Source organism: Osmerus mordax, chromosome 6, assembly GCF_038355195.1.
Source record: "Osmerus mordax isolate fOsmMor3 chromosome 6, fOsmMor3.pri, whole genome shotgun sequence".
Lineage (NCBI taxonomy): Eukaryota > Metazoa > Chordata > Actinopteri > Osmeriformes > Osmeridae > Osmerus > Osmerus mordax.
In genome coordinates this window covers 6,215,066-6,234,114 of record NC_090055.1, presented here as the reverse complement: position 1 = coordinate 6,234,114, position 19,049 = coordinate 6,215,066, and the positions used below count along the sequence as shown (strand labels likewise).

At 40.2% G+C, this 19,049-nt stretch overlaps 2 protein-coding genes across 5 annotated transcripts; both read right to left on the bottom strand.

Annotated features, from left to right (window-relative positions):
- Positions 1-562: 562 nt before the first annotated feature.
- On the bottom strand, positions 563-13,082 carry LOC136944925 (pleckstrin homology-like domain family B member 3). Of its 3 annotated transcripts, none has more exons than XM_067238873.1 (15): positions 12,620-13,082; positions 10,362-10,508; positions 8,799-8,944; positions 8,246-8,353; positions 7,943-8,071; positions 7,262-7,390; positions 6,289-6,462; positions 5,394-5,504; positions 3,972-4,065; positions 2,564-2,747; positions 2,240-2,378; positions 1,904-2,041; positions 1,447-1,663; positions 1,208-1,293; positions 563-992 (listed from the first exon to the last, which is right to left on the bottom strand). In XM_067238873.1, exons 3-15 carry the CDS (start codon positions 8,940-8,942, stop codon positions 858-860), a joined length of 1,788 nt encoding a protein of 595 aa, XP_067094974.1. In that variant the 5' UTR covers positions 8,943-8,944; positions 10,362-10,508; positions 12,620-13,082; the 3' UTR covers positions 563-857. The 3 variants fall into 3 exon arrangements, with proteins under 3 accessions (XP_067094974.1, XP_067094975.1, XP_067094976.1); XM_067238874.1 differs by having other exon boundaries at positions 2,240-2,327; XM_067238875.1 differs by lacking the exon at positions 7,262-7,390.
- A 515-nt stretch (positions 13,083-13,597) lies between these two features.
- LOC136944847 (persulfide dioxygenase ETHE1, mitochondrial-like) lies at positions 13,598-17,545 on the bottom strand. 2 transcript variants are annotated; one of them, XM_067238764.1, is made up of 7 exons: positions 17,042-17,545; positions 16,055-16,199; positions 15,806-15,975; positions 15,460-15,589; positions 15,126-15,215; positions 14,678-14,794; positions 13,598-14,473 (listed from the first exon to the last, which is right to left on the bottom strand). In XM_067238764.1, exons 1-7 carry the CDS (start codon positions 17,201-17,203, stop codon positions 14,427-14,429), a joined length of 861 nt encoding a protein of 286 aa, XP_067094865.1. In that variant the 5' UTR covers positions 17,204-17,545; the 3' UTR covers positions 13,598-14,426. The 2 variants fall into 2 exon arrangements, with proteins under 2 accessions (XP_067094865.1, XP_067094866.1); XM_067238765.1 differs by having other exon boundaries at positions 15,827-15,975; positions 17,042-17,544.
- Positions 17,546-19,049: the final 1,504 nt, after the last annotated feature.

The following is a 19,049-nucleotide window of genomic DNA, read 5'->3' as shown; positions in this document are numbered from 1 at the left end:
TATCTATATTGCAGTCCTCCTCGGCTGCCAGCACAGTAGACTAACCTCTGCACGACCCAGGAGGGTCTTGCTACAGAACTACCAACACCCAAGCTCCTCCCAGACACAAGTGAGAACACTGGCATCAGACTGTACATTACAGCAAAGGTTTTCAAATGCTAATCTGACGTTCAAAGTGGTGTATAATAATTAGTAATGCGTACATTTAGGATAGTGTATTCTAGTGCACATATTTAATTTCTATTACATTTCTATTAAGCCTTTATGTAAAATAAAACCAAGCACAACAAATAAACAATATAATAGATACAAGCATTTGCACGGTGAACTGTTCTCTCTCGACACTGTACTCCACTACACTATAAATAGCCAGTTAAACTATTTTATTAATCAAAAGGAACATAAATATATATCCCTGTTACATTTAACAAAATATAAATGTTAATTTGGATCATTTTGCAGGCATTGCTGTATGGGCTATAAGAGTAATGTGGTTATTCCTGTAAGCATAGCTAGTAGTTAGTAAATAATCTTACTGTAAATAATTATACACGTTTGGTGAATTTATTTCATTTATTTAATAACATATAAAATTGTGTGAATGCATGAACAAAATGTTTTCATATGTCACTTCATATGGCCAACTCCAACCAAGATTGTAGTTTAGTTTTCAGCATCTCAGCAAGGTTGGTTTCTAGTACTCATACATCTTAATGTCTTCAATATTATGTATCACATTCAGTACAAAATGGCTGCATGTTGGGGGGAGGTTATTAAATAGAAGGTCGAAAGGTCCACACGTAAGGTCAGGTAAATAAAAACTCTCAGTGATACAATGGAGTGCGGGTTGATTAGCATCAGTAGCGGCTGTGTTCATCTGTCGCCGTGACTATTACGTCTATCCAGATTCTCATGGCTTCCGAGTTGGGAGCTACCATGAAGAAGAGTCGCTCATAGGTCTTCACACAGAACGTCTCACTGGGCCTTGGTGACTGGAAGAAGGGAATGATGGAGGGAAAAGAGGGATAATGAACGTGGATGAAGGGAGAGAGTCTTCCCACTTCACCAATAGAGACATTGCAGTGAAAACGGCATAGAGCTACTGTCAATTGCTTAAAAGTTTACATATTGAAATGGGCACAGTGGCAATTATTGAATTCACTGTAAGCCATATATATTATTATGAATAGACTGTATAAGTGCTCACTGTTGTGGCTGTCCGTAAATGGTCGTAGTACACCTCCTCTATGGCCTGGAAATAGATCACTCCTTTTAGTTTCCTTTCATCACAGTCTGCAAGAAAACCGAAATCTAAGTCAGTATCAAAAGCGTAATTTTGAATAGCCTGAAGAACCATATACAAATCGAAATATCCATGCAAACACCCCATTGAATATGCACTTTACGTACCAAAGCATACAAAAAAAGAAATTAAACCAGCATCACCTGTGTAGTAGGCTAGTCGCCTGTGGTCCATGTCAAAAAGGAACCACCTCCTCTTCCATGTCTTCACACGTCCCCCTCTTTTGGTCAGGAAGCCTGCGCAGAGCCGAGGGGTCATCCGAAGACTCGAACACCCTGTCACACCATGACCCAGAGACTCCACGTGGGCTCTGAGGTCAAAGTTTGGCGAGAGGAAAAGAGGGAGGCTCTTCTGGGGAGGCTGGAGAGAGAAGGTTTTTTTATGTAGAAAGAAGATCAATCTCAAAAAGGAACTATTCCTACACTTGTGAACGTATTCCTTGTGAACTTCTTTGTTGAACCTCATTTGACTAGAGACTTATCTGCTGTTAATAATAATAACTATCATTTTCAATAGTCCTCTACTCTAGTATCTATAGTAGAGTACCATTATTACCAAATGGCTACTTTGGAGTTGGACTAGACTGCAGGTGAGGCTTACCTCCAGGGAGTTAGCTACAGGGCTGGATATCAGCTGCTCCTCAGGCTTAGTCTGGCGTTCTGCTGGCTCTGTTGTAGCTGGTGAGTCCACCTCCCTCTGTTCCCTCTTCTTCTCATTTAGCAACTTCTGCCTCTCCTCCTGGACAAAGATATGAACACGCACAAGGTTTGCTTCATTAACACTGTGTTGGCGACCCCTAGTGGGGATGTTTGATGTCGTAGGTGGCGTGTGATATACTAGTGTATAACATATTTTGTCTACAAATTAGGCATATATAGTGAAGCACACGTTTTCCTGCCCAGTATCAGTATGGGGATAGTTGTTATGGTTACCCACCCTCTCTTTGAGCAGCCTCTCTCTCTCTACCTTGGCCTCCTTCAGCCTTTTCTCAATCTCTGCAAGGTCCAGAACATCCCGACACGGGCTGAGGGGGAAAGACATACCGTCATCACCAGACACCTTCATCATCATCCTCCTTAAAACACACAGGGGGGCATAAACACCTGCGTAAACACATGCAACTCTTTCCATGTTTGTCATGCTACTTCATATCAATCAGTTATAAATCCACAGCAGCCATAAAAAATACATTCCATCATTTGTCTCATCAAATTGGTCTTGTTTGCAATGATAAACAGTACACAGACTTCCAAGACTGACCTGGCAGCACGGGAGCTACTGGCACTGTTAGAGGGGGTAAGGAGACCACTGACATTGCTGGGCCCTGATCTATGTCTGTTGCTGTGCAAGTTGCTCGGCCCAATGCTGTGCCTGTTGCTGTGTCTGTGGGAGGGGAGGGTGGGAGTGAGGCCCTCCTGGCTATCTGGTACCATTCTCACAAATCCTGTTTGAGTATGTGTTTGTGTGTGTGAGAGAGAGAGGGAGAGAGAGAGAGAGAATGTCAGAGAGAGAGACATTAAGGAGAGAGAAAGAGAGACATGTATAATTAGAAATAAATGTATTACATAAGAGAGGTGGAGGACAGGAGAACAAGAGAGAGTAATGAATAAATTGCAGATGGGAGAAACCAAAACATGTACAAATGTACAAAACAATACAATGTAAAACAATACAAAGACATGTCATGGTGACGGTAAGGTATGATGGTATATGTATATATGGTATCGCTACATGTATTGTTTGTGTTTATCCAAATAGTTCTAAGAGAGAGAGAAACAGACGAGATAGGAGGAGTCAGAAACTGTGGTACTAGAGAAAAAGCAAAACATTTGCCTACTCTTTACCAAAACTGTAATCATGAGTAATGTAAATGTACCTTCTTTATCAGTATTTCAGTACAGTATATACTCCACAATGACCAGAAATGTATTTTCAATAATATAAGCTTTTTAAAATCGTTTACTGAAACAAGTGACTGTTTCAACAGATTTTGTTTGCCACAGAGTCAGTCTGTGGACAAATTCTTGTTTGTTATGAATGAATTCAGGGTCTTAGTTTGAGTAGCTGCTGGGACAGCAAACATACAGTTGTGCTGACAGAGTCAGAGACTGAGTGGAAGCTATTGTTCACACTCTGTAGCTGCTGCCCAAACGTTCATAATGACAGTTTATCAGCACAGCGGGAATTTTTATTTATTTATAGGTTTAACAATGTTTGCCTGGCCTTAAAACATTATAATTTGAATGTATTTGCAAAATAAAATAATTGGTTATTTTTCAGTTTATTTTTCCTAGCATACAGTAATCCATTGTCATGAGAAAACATACACACTAGCCTGCATGTGTGTGCTTGACTTATATCATTGCACAATAACATTTGTAGCCCTATTGGATAACGATGAAAAACGTCAAAATCACTGGTGTGGCACTTTAAAAGGCTTGGTGGGTTCACTGACTCATCTAGTTCATACAGGTTAATCCTGCTCCCACTGTACCATTGCAATGCTAGTGCTGAAGGTATTGACACACCTCAGTCTACTGAACTAGAGGCCTGGGGTGGAACTGAATAAACAGACACATATAAGAGAAGCAAAGAGAAACAATAATGGTCTGGGATGATCTAAAGTACACAGAAGGGTATTAACTGTTGTAGTCCAAATACAGCTCACCTTGCACTGAAAGTGGCCTGTCATTGAGTTTGTTGTTGCGATGTGTGCTCCATTTCCTGGGTAAACTGCCAGATTCCTTGTATGGTTCCTGCAGCTAGGATGACAATCAGTTACTCTAGTGCTGTAATTACTGTCAGGAAAACAAGTTAACAGAATCGCTGTCTATCACAAACCTTTGGCAACCTGTTTGTCAACACTATATCTATTTATGGTTATGCTGTACCTGAGATGATTTGCTAAAGGTTAGGCGTGAGAGTGATATCACGCAATGGATCAGTGGGCTGCTTTTTTCCTTTTTGAACATTCTTTATTTGATTTTTTTACTATAATGCAAGGCAGAAAAACTGCTTTAAAAAGGCACAAGGCCAATACCAAAGTTAACCTGAAACAACGATGACTGTAAGCCACAAGACGTGGGGGCCATGTAAGCCACAAGACGTGGGGGCCATGTAACTTTGTGCCATTCATTACCACTGCAGTGTCAGCAATATCCCTTGACCAATAGAAGTAGACCTATCTTTATGACACATGTATCTGTGAGTAGCAAAACTCATTCCCACTCTTGCAGTACGAATCACCTGAAGTTAAACATTACCCTTCTCTTTCTCACGTATCTCTAACTTCGTCCCTCCCTCCCTCCCCCCCACCCCCTCCCTTCCTTACAAACACGTGAGCCAAAGCATGCATTCCTTATTAACCGGTCTGTTGACAACCACTGAAAGCATGAGATAATCATGAATTTCAACAGTATTTAAAAGCATTATTCAAGCATGCCATATAAATTCTCATTTGCAGTCACACGCGCACACACATACAGGCATTTAAACTGTGCCACTAAGACTCTAAACTTGACTCCCTTCAACCCTCCCTCCCTATCTCCTTTTCCTTACTTTGCTATTCTAAATCAGCACAGCTGATATACTTCACTTTCATTAAGAAACGACTATATTGTGAACAGAACGTTAGGTTTAGATATTTTTGGGTCAATGTTTAATCTTACCGTTGATGTGGCGTACGTTAAGTCACTCCAGCTCATCTTTCGTTTTTTCGTCCCCTTTTGCCCTCATAGTCACCCTCCCCTCTACTGGTCTACTTCTCATGCTTTGCCTCCCTCTTTCTCACTTAAGTGTTCTCTCTCGCTCTCCGTCACTATAGCACATTCATTTTCATGTCCATAATAAGGGGCATGACACTGGTTCAACAGCAAAGCACATCATTGACCATTTAATGTGAAAACAAGCATTTGTTCATGACAAGCATTTGTACATATAAATCTTGTTTTTATAAGTAGAAGTACATTTGTATTTTATGAACGCAAATGAACAAATAATACATTCGGGGATTTAATGAAAAACTGAATGATTCCACATAAATAATCATAGGAAATAATATGGTGATACAGATATTTCTTGGTTCTCTTACCCTTTGAGTCTTGTGGAGCAGTTTTCGTCTTTCATTTTTTAAGTCAGTCATTTCTCGATCCTTTTCTTCCTCCATCTCTGTCAGCTGTATTTGTAGCTGCTGAACCCGCTCCTGAAGATAAAACAACACTACACTGAATTATCACTCAGCAGAAATATACTTGTGCTATTTCAACCACAGAAAACAAATGTGCTACAGAATGTAGTGCTGCAAGTAGACGGTTTCTCAAGTTTATTCAGGATTTCACAAAGACCCATTATATGGAAGACAGAGGGAGGAGAAGAGAAAAAGGTTAAGAAGTGACAGGTCACTACATGTTTGTGATGTCACCTCAGCAGACAGGAAGTAAACAGTCAGAGAAAGAAAGACTGTGGAGAATGAGAAACGATTTCAACGCTCTTCCTGTCGTAATCTCAACTCACTTTTGTCCAAACACTTCTAACTCAAACTCATAGGGTCCCATGGCAGTGTTTGATGTAATTACCTAACTTGTTTCTGCAGTCATGTGACAGAGGAGGCAGAGTGAGGGAGTTCACCCTAATTTCAGAGATCAAAAGGAGAGCTGTGTGGGAGGATGGGAGATCTGACTGCTGTGAAAATTGGGGGGGGGGGGTGATGAGAGAAGAATATGTGTCGGTAGTGGGGGAGTGAGAGAGTATATATTTGTAAGAACGAGAGTGACTGAGAGACTCTGGATGTGGGTGTACACATGGTGCTAAAGTTAAAATGTGGTATACTCATGGAAAGCCTGAATATTGGTTAATCTGGTTCTATTGGTCAATGTAAACACAGACTTAAATCACATGACAGAAAATGACTGTAACCTCAAAGCAACAAAACAAGCGTTGTAGTGGCTGTGTGTAATTAAAAGTACTTCTGAATTCTCGCATCTCACCTGTGCATTGTTGACAGCATGCTGTTGGTATAATATCTCTCTTTGCATTTCTCCTCCACTATCTCTCTCTTTCTTCATTCCTCCATCCACCTCCTCTACCCCACTTTCTTGTTCAAGGACACGAAACTCCCAGTCCTCAAATGCCCTTGCTGCAGCATCCATAATATCTTTTTCCTGCACAGAAAGTTGATGTAAGGGGCTCAAACAAGGTAATAATTTAACAGTTAACATAGATCCACATAATAAAAGAAACAAAGGGGAGAAAAGGGGGTGATCCTTTGCTGAGGATCAGCAAAAAAATTACAAACACACAGGAAGACCTCTTGCCAAGAACAGACAGCAGACCATCTTACTATGACTACAGTTATAGACTTAAATATGAATGGCACATTCACCGCAATGTGAATGTTCAAGACAATGAGCAGGCTGTGTCCTCGGTCCTCTGGCAGTACTTCAGTGACACATCAGGTTGAACAGGTATTGCATATACACCTCCTATCCCCGTACATAAACACTGTGCTTCTAAGAGACAACATAAAACAAATAATAGCACACTGACTAATACTCTTTCACCCTTGGAAAAGCGGTTTGGTTTTAGGACATAAAGACATGTTAGTTCTATTAGGTCAGTTGACTTCCCATCTCAGAAAGTGTGGTTAAACAAAAAGACCAGTCCTGTAGGTTATGCGGGGAGTCAGGTGGCTGAGCGGTGAGGGAATCGGGCTAGTAATCCAAAGGTTTCCAGTTCGATTCCCGGTCATGCAAACTGACGTTGTGTCCTTGGGCAAGGCATTTCACCCTACTTGCCTCGGGGGAATGTCCCTGTACTTACTGTAAGTCGCTCTGGATAAGAGCGTCTGCTAAAATGACTAAATGTAAAAATTTAAATGTTATGCTGTAGCAACAGGCAACACTTCAGAACAAACTATCAAATGTGTAGGGTAAGTGCCTTTCTTTAAGGTAATGTAGTCACCTGTTGCAGTTCCAGCAGTAGCTGTTCTCTCTGGCTTTCTGGATGACCAAGGATTAGCTTCTCCTTCTCCTCACATCTCCTACTCATCTCCTCTATCCGTGCCCTCTCCTTCTCCAGTAAAGCTTGTTCCTTTATGAACGAAAAAGTTGAATGAGGCCGAGAACCTTTTCAGGACATTGATGTATTTGTTTACTTAGGTGAACCTGATAAAGTGACCACTATCTAGTACTGGGTAAGAACCCATGTTGCCTCCAAAACAGCTTGAATTGTTTGTGGCTTGGAATCAACAAAGTATTGGAAACCTCCTTAGGGATTCTGTTCCATGCTGCTGACTTAAAAGCATCAAGTCAAAGCTTGAGATAATCTCTATTTTGTGCATTTTCCCCATTTGGAAAAGTGTAAACTGAAGCCAAAGGGAGGTACATGATCAAAACATAGGGTAGTTACACTGTGGCATTCAGATGATTCTCCATTAATATGATTCAATGCTGTTTCCTACTTGGTAAGTGAATGCCCAGCGTTCAACAAATACATCAGTGCCTTAGCTTGTACCCCGGAGCGTTTGCTGGAATCCAGGAGCCTGTTTGCGGCCCTAATGTGTCAACAGCATTATCTACCATCGATCCAATGTGTCTCCATTACACTCCACAGAAACACAGAAAATATCTAGATGACGCTGACCTGCTGCCTGTGTGTGGACTCCCTGAGTCTGGCTTCCCCCTGCAGCGCTTTCAGCTGCTCTTCATGTCTGTGTAGCTGGTCCTGTTCGGTCTGCAGCTCTCCCTGAAGCAGAGCAATCTCCAGCTGCAGCTGCCCGGACAGGATAGAGCGATAGATAGGTGTCAAACACTTACAGAAAAGTGACTCGTACAAAGTTAAGGGGTCTTTATTACCCCTTAGAAGTAACTAGTGTAAGTAATACACTCAGGTTGTTGAAAGGCTTCTCTTTCCATTCATAAATTGCTGAAATATCCAACATCTGACCTCTATCTTAAGCTCCTCCCTCTGCTGGTCGATCTCTGCAATATGCGTTTGGAGCATGGAGGGCAACACCATCTTCAAACATCCCATCTCTGAATTTTGAGTGTGGGGCTGTAGTGAAAAAGTAGGTGAGGTGATTATCCTAGAAGTTATAAAACAAACATCTCTAGATAAAGAAAAAAGTGGGGCAACATAGTTGGAGTAAGATGCTCCTGGTGAATTTACTGTCCACAGCATACAAGTGTTAAATAAATATGATTTAAAAGTGAATTTCAATAAAAGCTCTAGCTTAATAAATGTATAGTCATGGATTGAGCGGACACTTATGACATTATAATAGCAGACACTTTTTATGCCGCATTGGATAAATATTACAAATTTAATAGATGCAGCAGATTATCAAGGACCAGAAATGTGCCGTTACAATAACATTACAGTAGTTACTGCCAAAGAACAGTCTTAAGATAAAAAAGCAGTGCAGTGTAATATACACATTAGCATCATAAACAGCTCAACCTGATAACATGCGTGTTAAAGTGAGAAACCCTCCCCTTACCTCACTCTCGGTACTGCTGCTCTCTGTGTCCGATTCTGCCCCTGATGAGGCAGGACTCTGCCCTCCAGTCAATCTGGCGACCCATGGCAGTCGCAGAGCCGGTTCCCATTGGCTCCTGGGGCTGTCAACATTGTGTCTGGGCATTTCTAAGAAGAGGGAAGGGTTTATGTGCTGTTTAAGGGGTCCTAACTGTAGGGACATGCTGGTTATTGTGGTAATCTAATAGGGTGCAATGTAGAGGGCATATAGGAGATCCGATGACAGTTCAAAGACCACAATGGAACAGTGAGTCATATTACATAACCACCTTACAAAGTACACTACAATAAAAAGATGTATCGTAGAGCATCTAAAGTAAAGAAGTGAAAGTAACAGTGAAAGAAAGGAGAAAATGCAGGCTGTGGAGAATTTGGTTGGGCTTGTGTTTCAGGGTTTGTTGGCTCAGGGATTTCCAGTTAGGAACGACTGAGGCATAGTAAACAAAGTGTTCACTCCTATGCTTTTGAAGTGCATTGAATTGGTACACAACTTTTGCAATGTACAGTGTAAGATGGTGTGCAACTAAATGCGAGTGATTGTGAAAACACAAAAGAGAAGCCCAGCCTTTCATCCCTTTCACAGTTGTGTCCCCTGTTTACCTCACACAAATACTGTTTTTGTTTTTTCTTTGTGTGCACAGGCGCTGGCATTGCCATTGTGTTAGGTAAAAAGAGTATGTACTCAAACACACACATTCCCACCCCCTCAATTTTTCCCACTCTCCCTCGCTCCTTATTAGGGCATAGGACCTAGAGGTGAAGTGCTATGGAGATAAATATGAAACTCAGACATGAGTGAGGGGGTCCAAACACAGACTAGCACACTGATTACAGTAAGAGAGACATTGGGAGTAAGGGGCAGAAGGTGGAGCAGGGTAAGAGGTTTTAAAAGGTTAAAAGCTAGTGTCATATTTCCACAGATAAGTCAGAGATGGTGCTGAATACAACTTCCCAGAGTTAAGGAGGGACATCCAAAAGAGGCGCATTTATGAACAAAACGTACTTTTGCATCTAACAATAAAGATTCTGTAAACATGCATTATTCTAAATGACTTATCTAATGCAACCACTAATTAGTACAGCATAACACACTCACATTTATAGGAACTCTGACATTTAAAATAAGTTCTACTTTGTTAAGTATAGCCTACAACATAACGGTAACGGTTGAACAAAAATGAAATTTCTAAAAAACACATCACCGAGATGTCAACACGTGTTTTAACCACTAGACTAGTCAGACACAGAATTCAGATACATTGTCAACATGGAGAGAGATTAAAAGAGACATTTAGGATCCTAAAAATAAAATAGATACAATTTAGAAATGTGTTTTAATTAGAACAGGGGCGTGTCGTCCACTAGAGGCTCTAGGGCCCCACTCTACCAGCAGTATTAGGAACAGTAGGAGAGATAAGAAGTAATGCACAAAGGAAGTTGAAGTGTGTGTGTATGTATGTTATATAACCCTTATGCAGAGCTGACACAAAGCAGAACTTGCATACCTGCTAAAAAGATATCCTACCTCATTGAGACTTGTTCTGCTTAGGGAAGGGTACCAGCAACAGTTTCCAAAGGTCTTCTCTGGGTTTTGGTCAACTGGAAAGGGGTTATAGGATTCAGTTGAAAGATGGTGCTGTTCTTGATGGCTTGACAACCCCGTGGAAAGTCCCTATTCCAATGATGGACAAAATAAAGGAGGAAATGAACTGGATAAAAGACATGGGAGTCATATATCCAATAGAAAAAGCTACTGAGCGGTGTGCAGGCATAGTAGTTGTGCCGAAGACCAGTGGCAAAATTAGAATGTGTTGATTTGACTAATTTAAACAAAATTTGAAAGCACAACGTTTTGTCGCGTTACAAGCAGCCTCCATTTTCCTCCCAGAGCTCACGAGTGGCAGCACACCTTACTCCATTCCTACGTTATGGAGAGTCAAGGAGGATGTCAAAAAGACCAAGGCATACCTCAGTAAACTCCCTGAGCCAGAAGGCTTAGACGGTGCGGTCACCAATATTCTTTCAGTGACGGCAAGGGAGGGTGAGACCAACAAGTGGTGAGGTGACAACACACAAGAGATACAGGTTATACCACAAAGGTGTGTAGGCCAGCCTGAATTGTTAGAAGACTTTTTCCCTTGAGTGATTGGTAAAGACTGACTCCATTGATGTACTGGTGACTGTCACCAGAGCTCACATCAGCTAAAAGACACTGAACACTTAAATAAAACAACTTTGCTTGTATATCTGACTCATGACATGTTCTTTTCTACATTTACATTTTGAAAGTGGCCCTCTATTTCTAGAAGGGGAGATGTGGTCATCATGGGTTTTGGTTAGGTGTGTCCTGGGGACATACCGTAGTTGGCAGGACATGCGGGAAGGGTGGAGGAAATAGTCTACAAGCAATGACGTGTCTGGTGTTGTATTTATACAGTGATCAATCATAGCACTGGGCCTAGAAGAAAAATCTAGACTGAGTTCTGAACTCATCCATTGACAAGCTATAGGCTTTAGCAGCTTCAAACAACACAGACATTATTATTACTACTACTACTACTCCTACACATTATCACGCATTTATCAGTTCTTTGTGAGCTGTTTCAAGACAGCACTGTAAAATCATAATCCAGGTGCACTAGAATATCCGGTCCTGCTCTTGAATAATCACAAGTCTGTGTTACGAATAAGGTTTAAAGTAACCTCCTTAAAAATCATCTATTTTTCTTTAGTACTCCTATAATGCAGTGGATGTTTCGATACTTGTCTAACCAGCAGGGCTGGATGAGCTGCTGCAGCTAGCACATGACAACTACCAGAGACGGAACAATGCAGTGAGTGAAGTGGCTTCTTTTTTTTGTAAATTAGTTTGCAGCCAGTTTCTTTTTGCCAACCTACAGATAGCTAGTAGTAGTTTGATGCAAAGAAAAACGAAAAAACTCCTCTGTCCCTCTTAATATAAGAGTGGATTCTGTCATCATCCCCACAGGGCCCTGAGATAGAGGAGCAGGTGAGAGGTGGCCAGTCTAGACTGTAGCCTAGCACATAAAAAGGTAAGAAATCCTGGCTGGTGCAACTACCCTCATTGGAGTTCCAGAGGTTTGAGCAAACTATTCACATGTGAAGTATTATTAATAATGACTCACTCACTAATGATAGACATTAGACAAGGTCTCAGACAGATTTGTCAATACCAAAACAGGGGCATGGGAACACAGCTCATGTTTACTCAGACAGCAACCCCCCTTCCCCCCAGAGCAATCTTTTTTCTCTCAACCGTCCTTATCCCACACTCCTTTTTTGTTTACAATCTGTGTGGAGGGTAAAGGACAGATTTGACTATTATACAAATGTGGGTTATGTAAACTTACTGTTAGTAAGTCTTACTGTTCTGGAATCAGTGTTTCAGGAATCAGTAAAATAATATTTAGTGCAAGAGAGATATGCATTTGAACACAGACACATCTAATACTATTTCGGATATTAATATATATTTGTATTATTAGTTCGTAATATGTTATGTCAGATCTAGGCCTACAGTTGAAATAATCAGTCAAAAACAGACATGAGTTCAATTAGCCATTCTATATTTCAAACTGGCCTCTTTCCACTGAACCAGTCAAGTTCATGACAGCCTGACATCTACTAGGTCACGACACTGACACCCGCTTTCATTATTTGTGACTAAACACAAACAAATAATTAACAGGTCACTTGTTACAGTGGTCGTTCAAGTAGTTAAAAATCACACCACGTCGAAAAAAATAGTAAAACGTACCGTACCTTATGAATATGGACACGTTGGTAGATGAAAAGTCGAGTTGGTCCACAATTTTATGAATTACACGGTGCTAAAAATAAAAATGACTGTAGTTACTTCGTGTCCCGTTCAATCGCGTAAGTCTCTTGAAACATTTGTCCCCTCTGTATCTCGTCTGCTTCGAACCTATCCCCAGTATTTGTCTTTGACTCGAAATGACAAAACAGTGATCTGTCGGCGTCAACAGGTGACACGGTATGTGAGAAATTAAGGCAGACGAGGCTAGCCTAGCTAACACTGAAAGTGGTATGCTTGATAGTAGGCAACGAAAACACGGCCATGACTTCGACGCAGTGTTTTTGGTTTGTTGAGAAGAGTCCGTGTTAAAGTGTGAATATGAGAATAATACATTTCCGATTTCCCAGAAAATCAACCAGTGAAAAACTCTGCCAATGTACCAACCCACTAAACGAGTGTTCCGTGCTGTCAAACATCGCTCTCAATATGATCTGGCTCCCTCACTCGCTCTAATGTAGACTGTCCTGAATCCTGCCATTGAATTACAAACCGTGTAAAGCTGTTGCTAAATATTATGTAGTCCTCTGTTTGTGTAGCCTATTATGGTTAACCTCACCTGGGATTTCAAATCTCAATTGAGGGTCATCTTTATCATACATAAAGATAAAAACAAATAAACAAACCATTGTGAAGAACATACATCTGTGATATCTTCCATCCGATTTTGAATGTTCTGAATCTATAGACGTGGATTTAAGATTAATAATAGTATTTGATTGACAGCTCAAAAACTTCCAGGAGGGGAAAGGGACGCATTTTGATTGCTTTGATGTGGTCAATTGAAAATTAGCTGCAAGGAGAATGAAGCAGTTTACTTTCATTGATAGTCGAGAATAGGTCAGTTAACATCTGATGATACCACCTTACATAATTCTAATACAAAAAAGTGCTCAAAATGATTGAATAATGTTTCAAACGACAAATAACGGAATAATTTAATTTAATAATTAAAATATTTGCAAACCAGCACCTTTAACAACTATGTTAAGTTAGTGGTTCATTCCATTCATTAAAAGGTTAACAAAGCGTAAGTGAGATGGAGTCAGGGTGGCAGAACCTGAATGTGCTTAAAGAACCCAAAGGGGTAGAGACTAGAGGAGAGAGGGAGGGAGAGAGAGAACATTTGGGATAAAACTGGTGAACAGATCAGAGAATGGATTCATGGACCAGTAGCAAACACACAAACACTAGGTTATGAAAGATTGTAAACTTCCACGATGGAAACTTGGCACAGAGGATTTTCTTTATGCAAATGCAAGTATTTACATTATATGCAAAGACAGGCCACAGCAAACAACAGACGTAGTACTATGTGAGAGTGTACTGCTTTTGCAAAAGGACCCTATATCATTTCAAGTTAATGTGAAGAAGCTCAATTGTGTAAGCTCAGTATTGATGAACACTAAACTGTGAATAGACCATGCCAATCTGAACACTGACTTTACTTTCATTATAGCTCTGTAGATGCAGTAAAATAAAGGCTTTACATTTAAAAGTAATCTTAACAATCTTGAATTGAACACAATAGGTCCCTTTTTCCCCTGTATTTCCATATTTGAGATTTGTATCACAATAATAGAGCATTCTTATACAAATATAACATGTCTATTCACCCACCTAATCATGGCCATTGACTTTTCAATAGACAAATTGTAATCATTAATAAATTATTACACATTTTTTCTCATTATATGTAAAATATTGCATTTCTGAATCAAATTATTAACAAAAATGTATCTTGCAACGAAAGACTCAGATTTCATGAAGTCCACACAGCAGGTTTGCAGGAACAGCAATATCTGAGTAAAAGAAAGAGAAAATAAATAGATTGTTTAACTGTGAGTGAACATCCACACACGGTTATGTTTATTGTTGTAAAAATGGCTGATATATTTGTAATGCTGATTCACATGATGGCTTTGTATGGTGGTAGTTTATTTTAGAGTAAAATATTAGTGTTCATACACATATTTCAACAGAATCTGCCACAGAGAGTCTGATACCTATTTTTGCAGGCTTTGGGAGGTCCAGATTGATCATGATATGGATAAACTCTTCCAGGGTCTTGGTCAGACGGGGGTTAAACCTCTTTTCCTCCCCAACAGTGGATACAGTCTGACCTACAGGATAAGTCCACACCAGTACAAACACCTGTCATTATAAACAGCATACTCATCCCTGACATAGAGAATAGCTTAGAGTGAAAATAGAGTAAATAGAGAAATATTTTCAGAGTGAAATTGTGAGTACATCAATTAAACTAGTACAGAGAAAGATGACAAAAGATGACTTGTGCAAAACCTGGCTTTGTTCTACAAAAAGGTATCAAAACAGTGCTCTAAGCGTTAACCTACACATAAGTGCACTCATAAAAACAGTGTAAGTAATGTTTGAATAGCAGGCAACACCAAATAAAACAGGCCTAAGAGAGACAAGGGATTTATTGTCAACCTTTGTAATCATGTGCAGGATAGATAAGACATTGTTCAGGTAGCGTGAAGATCTTTTGATGGACAGACTCATAGAGGGTCTTGGAGCAGCCTGTGCATAAAATAAAACATTTGTGTGAAGACGTTGCACAAAATAAAATATGGAGATATAATGCCACCTAGTGTAAATCTAGGGCATCTACAGAAACAAAACTATTAAAACTGGAGACAGAAAATGTCACCTCACCTTGATTACTTGTGACTCCGACTCTGTACATTTTTATTAATTCAAGTTTGATTTGTGAAACTATTTATGAGTAAAAAATGTTTTTAAAAGAGAGCAAAAACATAAGTACCTTGCTGGAAGTCTGTCCTTCCACATCCCCTGATGAGGAGCGTGTCCCCTGTGAAGGCCATGCTCTGGTCGCCAGTTACAATTGTAACACATCCATCTGTGTGTCCTGGCGTCTCCCTCACAGTCAGGTACTGTGAAGAGAGAGCGAGTAAAAGTCTATATTCAAAAATAACAAGAGCAAAGGATTTTGTGTGGTGTGACAACAGGTGTAACAACAGGTGTAACAACAGAGGTCCTGTATTATGTGGTCATCATACAGTGCTTGATTAGCCTAGCACTACCACAGTGGTTGACCACATACTATTTATTTTGGTTGCCGGTCACTTGAAAAAATTTTTGTACTTGACCATGTTTGGAATGTTCCCCACATGTTTGCCAAAGGAGATCCTGTCCCCTTCCGACAGCAGGATATCAGCAGTGGCACCACTGTGCTTGGATATGGCACTCTTCAGCCCTAACACCCTCTTTTTCAGTCGTCCTGTTCCTGTAATGTGGTCTGCATGGCAGTGGGTGTTCACTAAAGGGATGGGGAAAATCAGTTGGCATCGGCAATCATTGCAGAAACTTTTTTCTTTTTTGGAGAGTCCCATACTAACCTGCCATTTTCAGAGTGAGCCCCAGTTCATCTATGAGCTTCAGGTCCCTGTCAACAGTCTCTAGTACTGGGTCAATAAGAACCGCCTCTTTGTTGGCTGTGTCAGCCAATAAATATGTGTACGTGCTGCTCGCCGACTCAAACAACTACATAAAAGAAAACAGGTGCAAATGGTTAAATGACTAAGCAAAAGAGAGATGTGGGTGGTACATTTTTGCTGTGTACTTCCTTTAAGTCCATGATAAGAGTGTGAAGCCTACTGGGCTTTGCCCAAGGCCTATAGAAATAAAATAAGTAAACCGACAATTTACACATAGGGTATATTTTTCCATTGTTACCTTTCAAATTTTTGTCAACAATGTGAGCCCTCGTTTAGTTGTGCTAAATTTAAAATAGTAAGACAGAAGTTGGTTTGTTATTTGCTAAGTTCTTAGCAATTGTCAGTCCACTTTAAATTGCAACAATGAAACCTAACCTTTTATGATAAAAACATACTTAATAATGCATGGGCCTCATCTAACCTTTCCAGGTATCTTGTTTGAATGTCAGTGTTTGAAATACAATAAGGTAAATTCTGGTCATTTAAAGTTCTAAAGGGTTCAAACAAATTGGGCCCGGGATTTAACACCAACTACATGGAATTTGTTGTACATCGTCTTTTGGTTAGTTTGGTAGTTGCTGCTGCAATAATGGCCTTAATCACAGATCCAACAGTTGTATTGTTACAATCAGAGGTGGACCGCAAATAAATACAACTATTGGCCTATTAACATAACCAATATAAGTTAGCCTGACAGAGGACTCACAATTACTGTCTTGAACTTGAGGGAAGTACACATTTCCCACTAGCTAAATAGGAAGGTGAAATGTCACGTTAGAACCCAATTTCACGGCGCTTCCTGCAAACCTGTGTCAATGATATAGGCTGCATGTATGGAAATGCACCAGTAGGCTACATGTTGCATGAGCATTTTGCATTTACACTTACTTGCCGGAAGAGCAGTCCTTTCTCTAAACCCATTCTAGAGCAAAGGGGTCTTATGATCAATGTCGCCGGAACTTTCCGCGAGTGTCCCGCTATTCGAGAGCATATTGTGCTGCTGGTCAGAACTTGTTGGGGTATTTTCGTTCTTCTTACAACGGAAAACATTTTCTTCTGTTATCTGAACGCTTACGTATCGTACAGTCCTAGATTGACCCTAGGTTCAAAACAGTAGCCTACAATATATTATGGGTAAGGCAATGACGTAATCTCCATACGGAAGTTCAGATTTTATGGGATAAAGAAATAGGTCTCTGTAATGCACTATGCAACATAGCTCAAAGTTAAAGCTAGAAGCAAAAGTAGCCTAGCTACTAGCCTACGGATTAGCAATAACTAAAAGCAAACGGATTAGCTATAGCTAACAGACTCTTTAAAATACATAAATATGCGATCATTCAACATAATTACATAACAAACGATGGGTCGTATGAGACGGTGTTTATGTCTCAAAAGCAATATGCACAATTTCTTAGAAAATGTTTCGGAGGTTTGTCAAATAACGAAACCCACGTGATTAATGACGTTGGATGGTTTGAACGTATATTTTACTGATGTAAATAAAATGGACATGAACATATTGCAAATGGTCCTGCTATAGCCATGTTGAAATACATAATGTCTACATTTATTTTTACATTTAAACGAGTGGACACCATTATCAGAAGTTCGGAATTACACTGTCTTTCTATGCTTATATCGTAAAGGCTTAAGAATTCATATTGGCTACTGTTGTAGCCTACAACTCCTCTGCAGTCTTCAGTTTAAACTGCTATAATTTTGGCAAACCATCAGATCTGATTGCTTTCAATGTTCAATGTACTGAATTGTGGGATCTTCCCGACACAAACATGAAGAAAGCCACAAAACATCCGAAGGTATTGTCCGTCCATCCATAGGACATATGAGGTTTTCTTTAACATTTAAAAGCTGTTTCCTTTTTATTAATTTGTCATTTTGAAAATATCACAGGATTGTAAAATTGGCTGGAAGGGGGTCTGATTCCTCCACGGTATCCAACTGCAAAATAAACAACAATAATAAAACCCACAATATCCACAATATTTGTCTAATACGCTACAAATGCTGAGTGGAAGTCTGTGGTTTACCTCTATGTATTTGTCAATCCAATGCAGTAGTTGGGTGATTCGTGTGTAAACCCCTGGTTTGTTGGGCCGACCACATCCCTCACCCCAGCTCACCACCCCGGCCAGCCTCCAGTCCCCTTTTGCCGTCATACACACCAGTGGGCCACCACTATCACCCTATGAACAGTGAACACAGTTATACAATAATTTATTATTGCTTTGCAAAGACACAGGCTCAGTGAATGGGCGTGAAAGGAGAAATACAATCGTAATCCATTTTTTTCTCTAACCAAGTTGCTACACATCACATGTGTAGGCTACCTGGCAGGAGTCCACTCCCCCCTCCATGATGCCTGCGCAAAGCATTCTCTGAGTGAGGTAGGAGCCGTAGACTGTTGGAAGTGAACACGTTGACTGATCTATTACCTGCACCTGAGCCTCCCTCAGCTCGGCTGACACGGAACCTGAGAGCAAAAAATACTTTACACAGAGTTTAGAATAGATTGAAGCTCTATGATTATGGAAGACTGTTGTTAAAGAGGCGCACAACCATTTTTTACATTTAGCAGATTATATTGAATGACTGAAAAATACTCTCTATTGGGGAAAAATGAAAAAGCTGACAAAACTTTTTTTAAACGTCCTAGGATAAAGGCGTGTACATGTGTCAAAGTAGCATCAGCAAAACCGTGCTCTTCGCAATGCAAACCATAACTAGGCCAGAAGAGGTCTGCAACAGGAACTGGATAACTTGGTCTCAATGGTAACGTTGAAGTGCTGACAGCAGCAGCGGGATGAATTCAAATGTGTACAGACATTTTTTATTTGCTCACATTAAACTAAAGAGGTTAAAGAGGACACTAAAG

What these genes read in the sequence shown, in the direction of transcription:
- LOC136944925 (XM_067238873.1), bottom strand. Translation starts at nt 8,942, where the DNA reads ATGCCCAGACACAATGTTGACAGCCCCAGGAGCCAATGGGAACCGGCT. An exon ending in AGTCCACACACAGGCAGCAG is followed by an intron (nt 7,391 to 7,942) that starts GTCAGCGTCATC and finishes TCGTTCATAAAG; the next exon opens with GAACAAGCTTTACTGGAGAA. An exon ending in GCGACTAGCCTACTACACAG is followed by an intron (nt 1,294 to 1,446) that starts GTGATGCTGGTT and finishes GTTTTCTTGCAG; the next exon opens with ACTGTGATGAAAGGAAACTA.
- LOC136944847 (XM_067238764.1), bottom strand. Translation starts at nt 17,203, where the DNA reads ATGTTTTCCGTTGTAAGAAGAACGAAAATACCCCAACAAGTTCTGACC. An exon ending in AAGGACTGCTCTTCCGGCAA is followed by an intron (nt 16,200 to 17,041) that starts GTAAGTGTAAAT and finishes TCTTTTATGTAG; the next exon opens with TTGTTTGAGTCGGCGAGCAG. An exon ending in TGGGGAACATTCCAAACATG is followed by an intron (nt 15,590 to 15,805) that starts GTCAAGTACAAA and finishes CTCTCTTCACAG; the next exon opens with TACCTGACTGTGAGGGAGAC.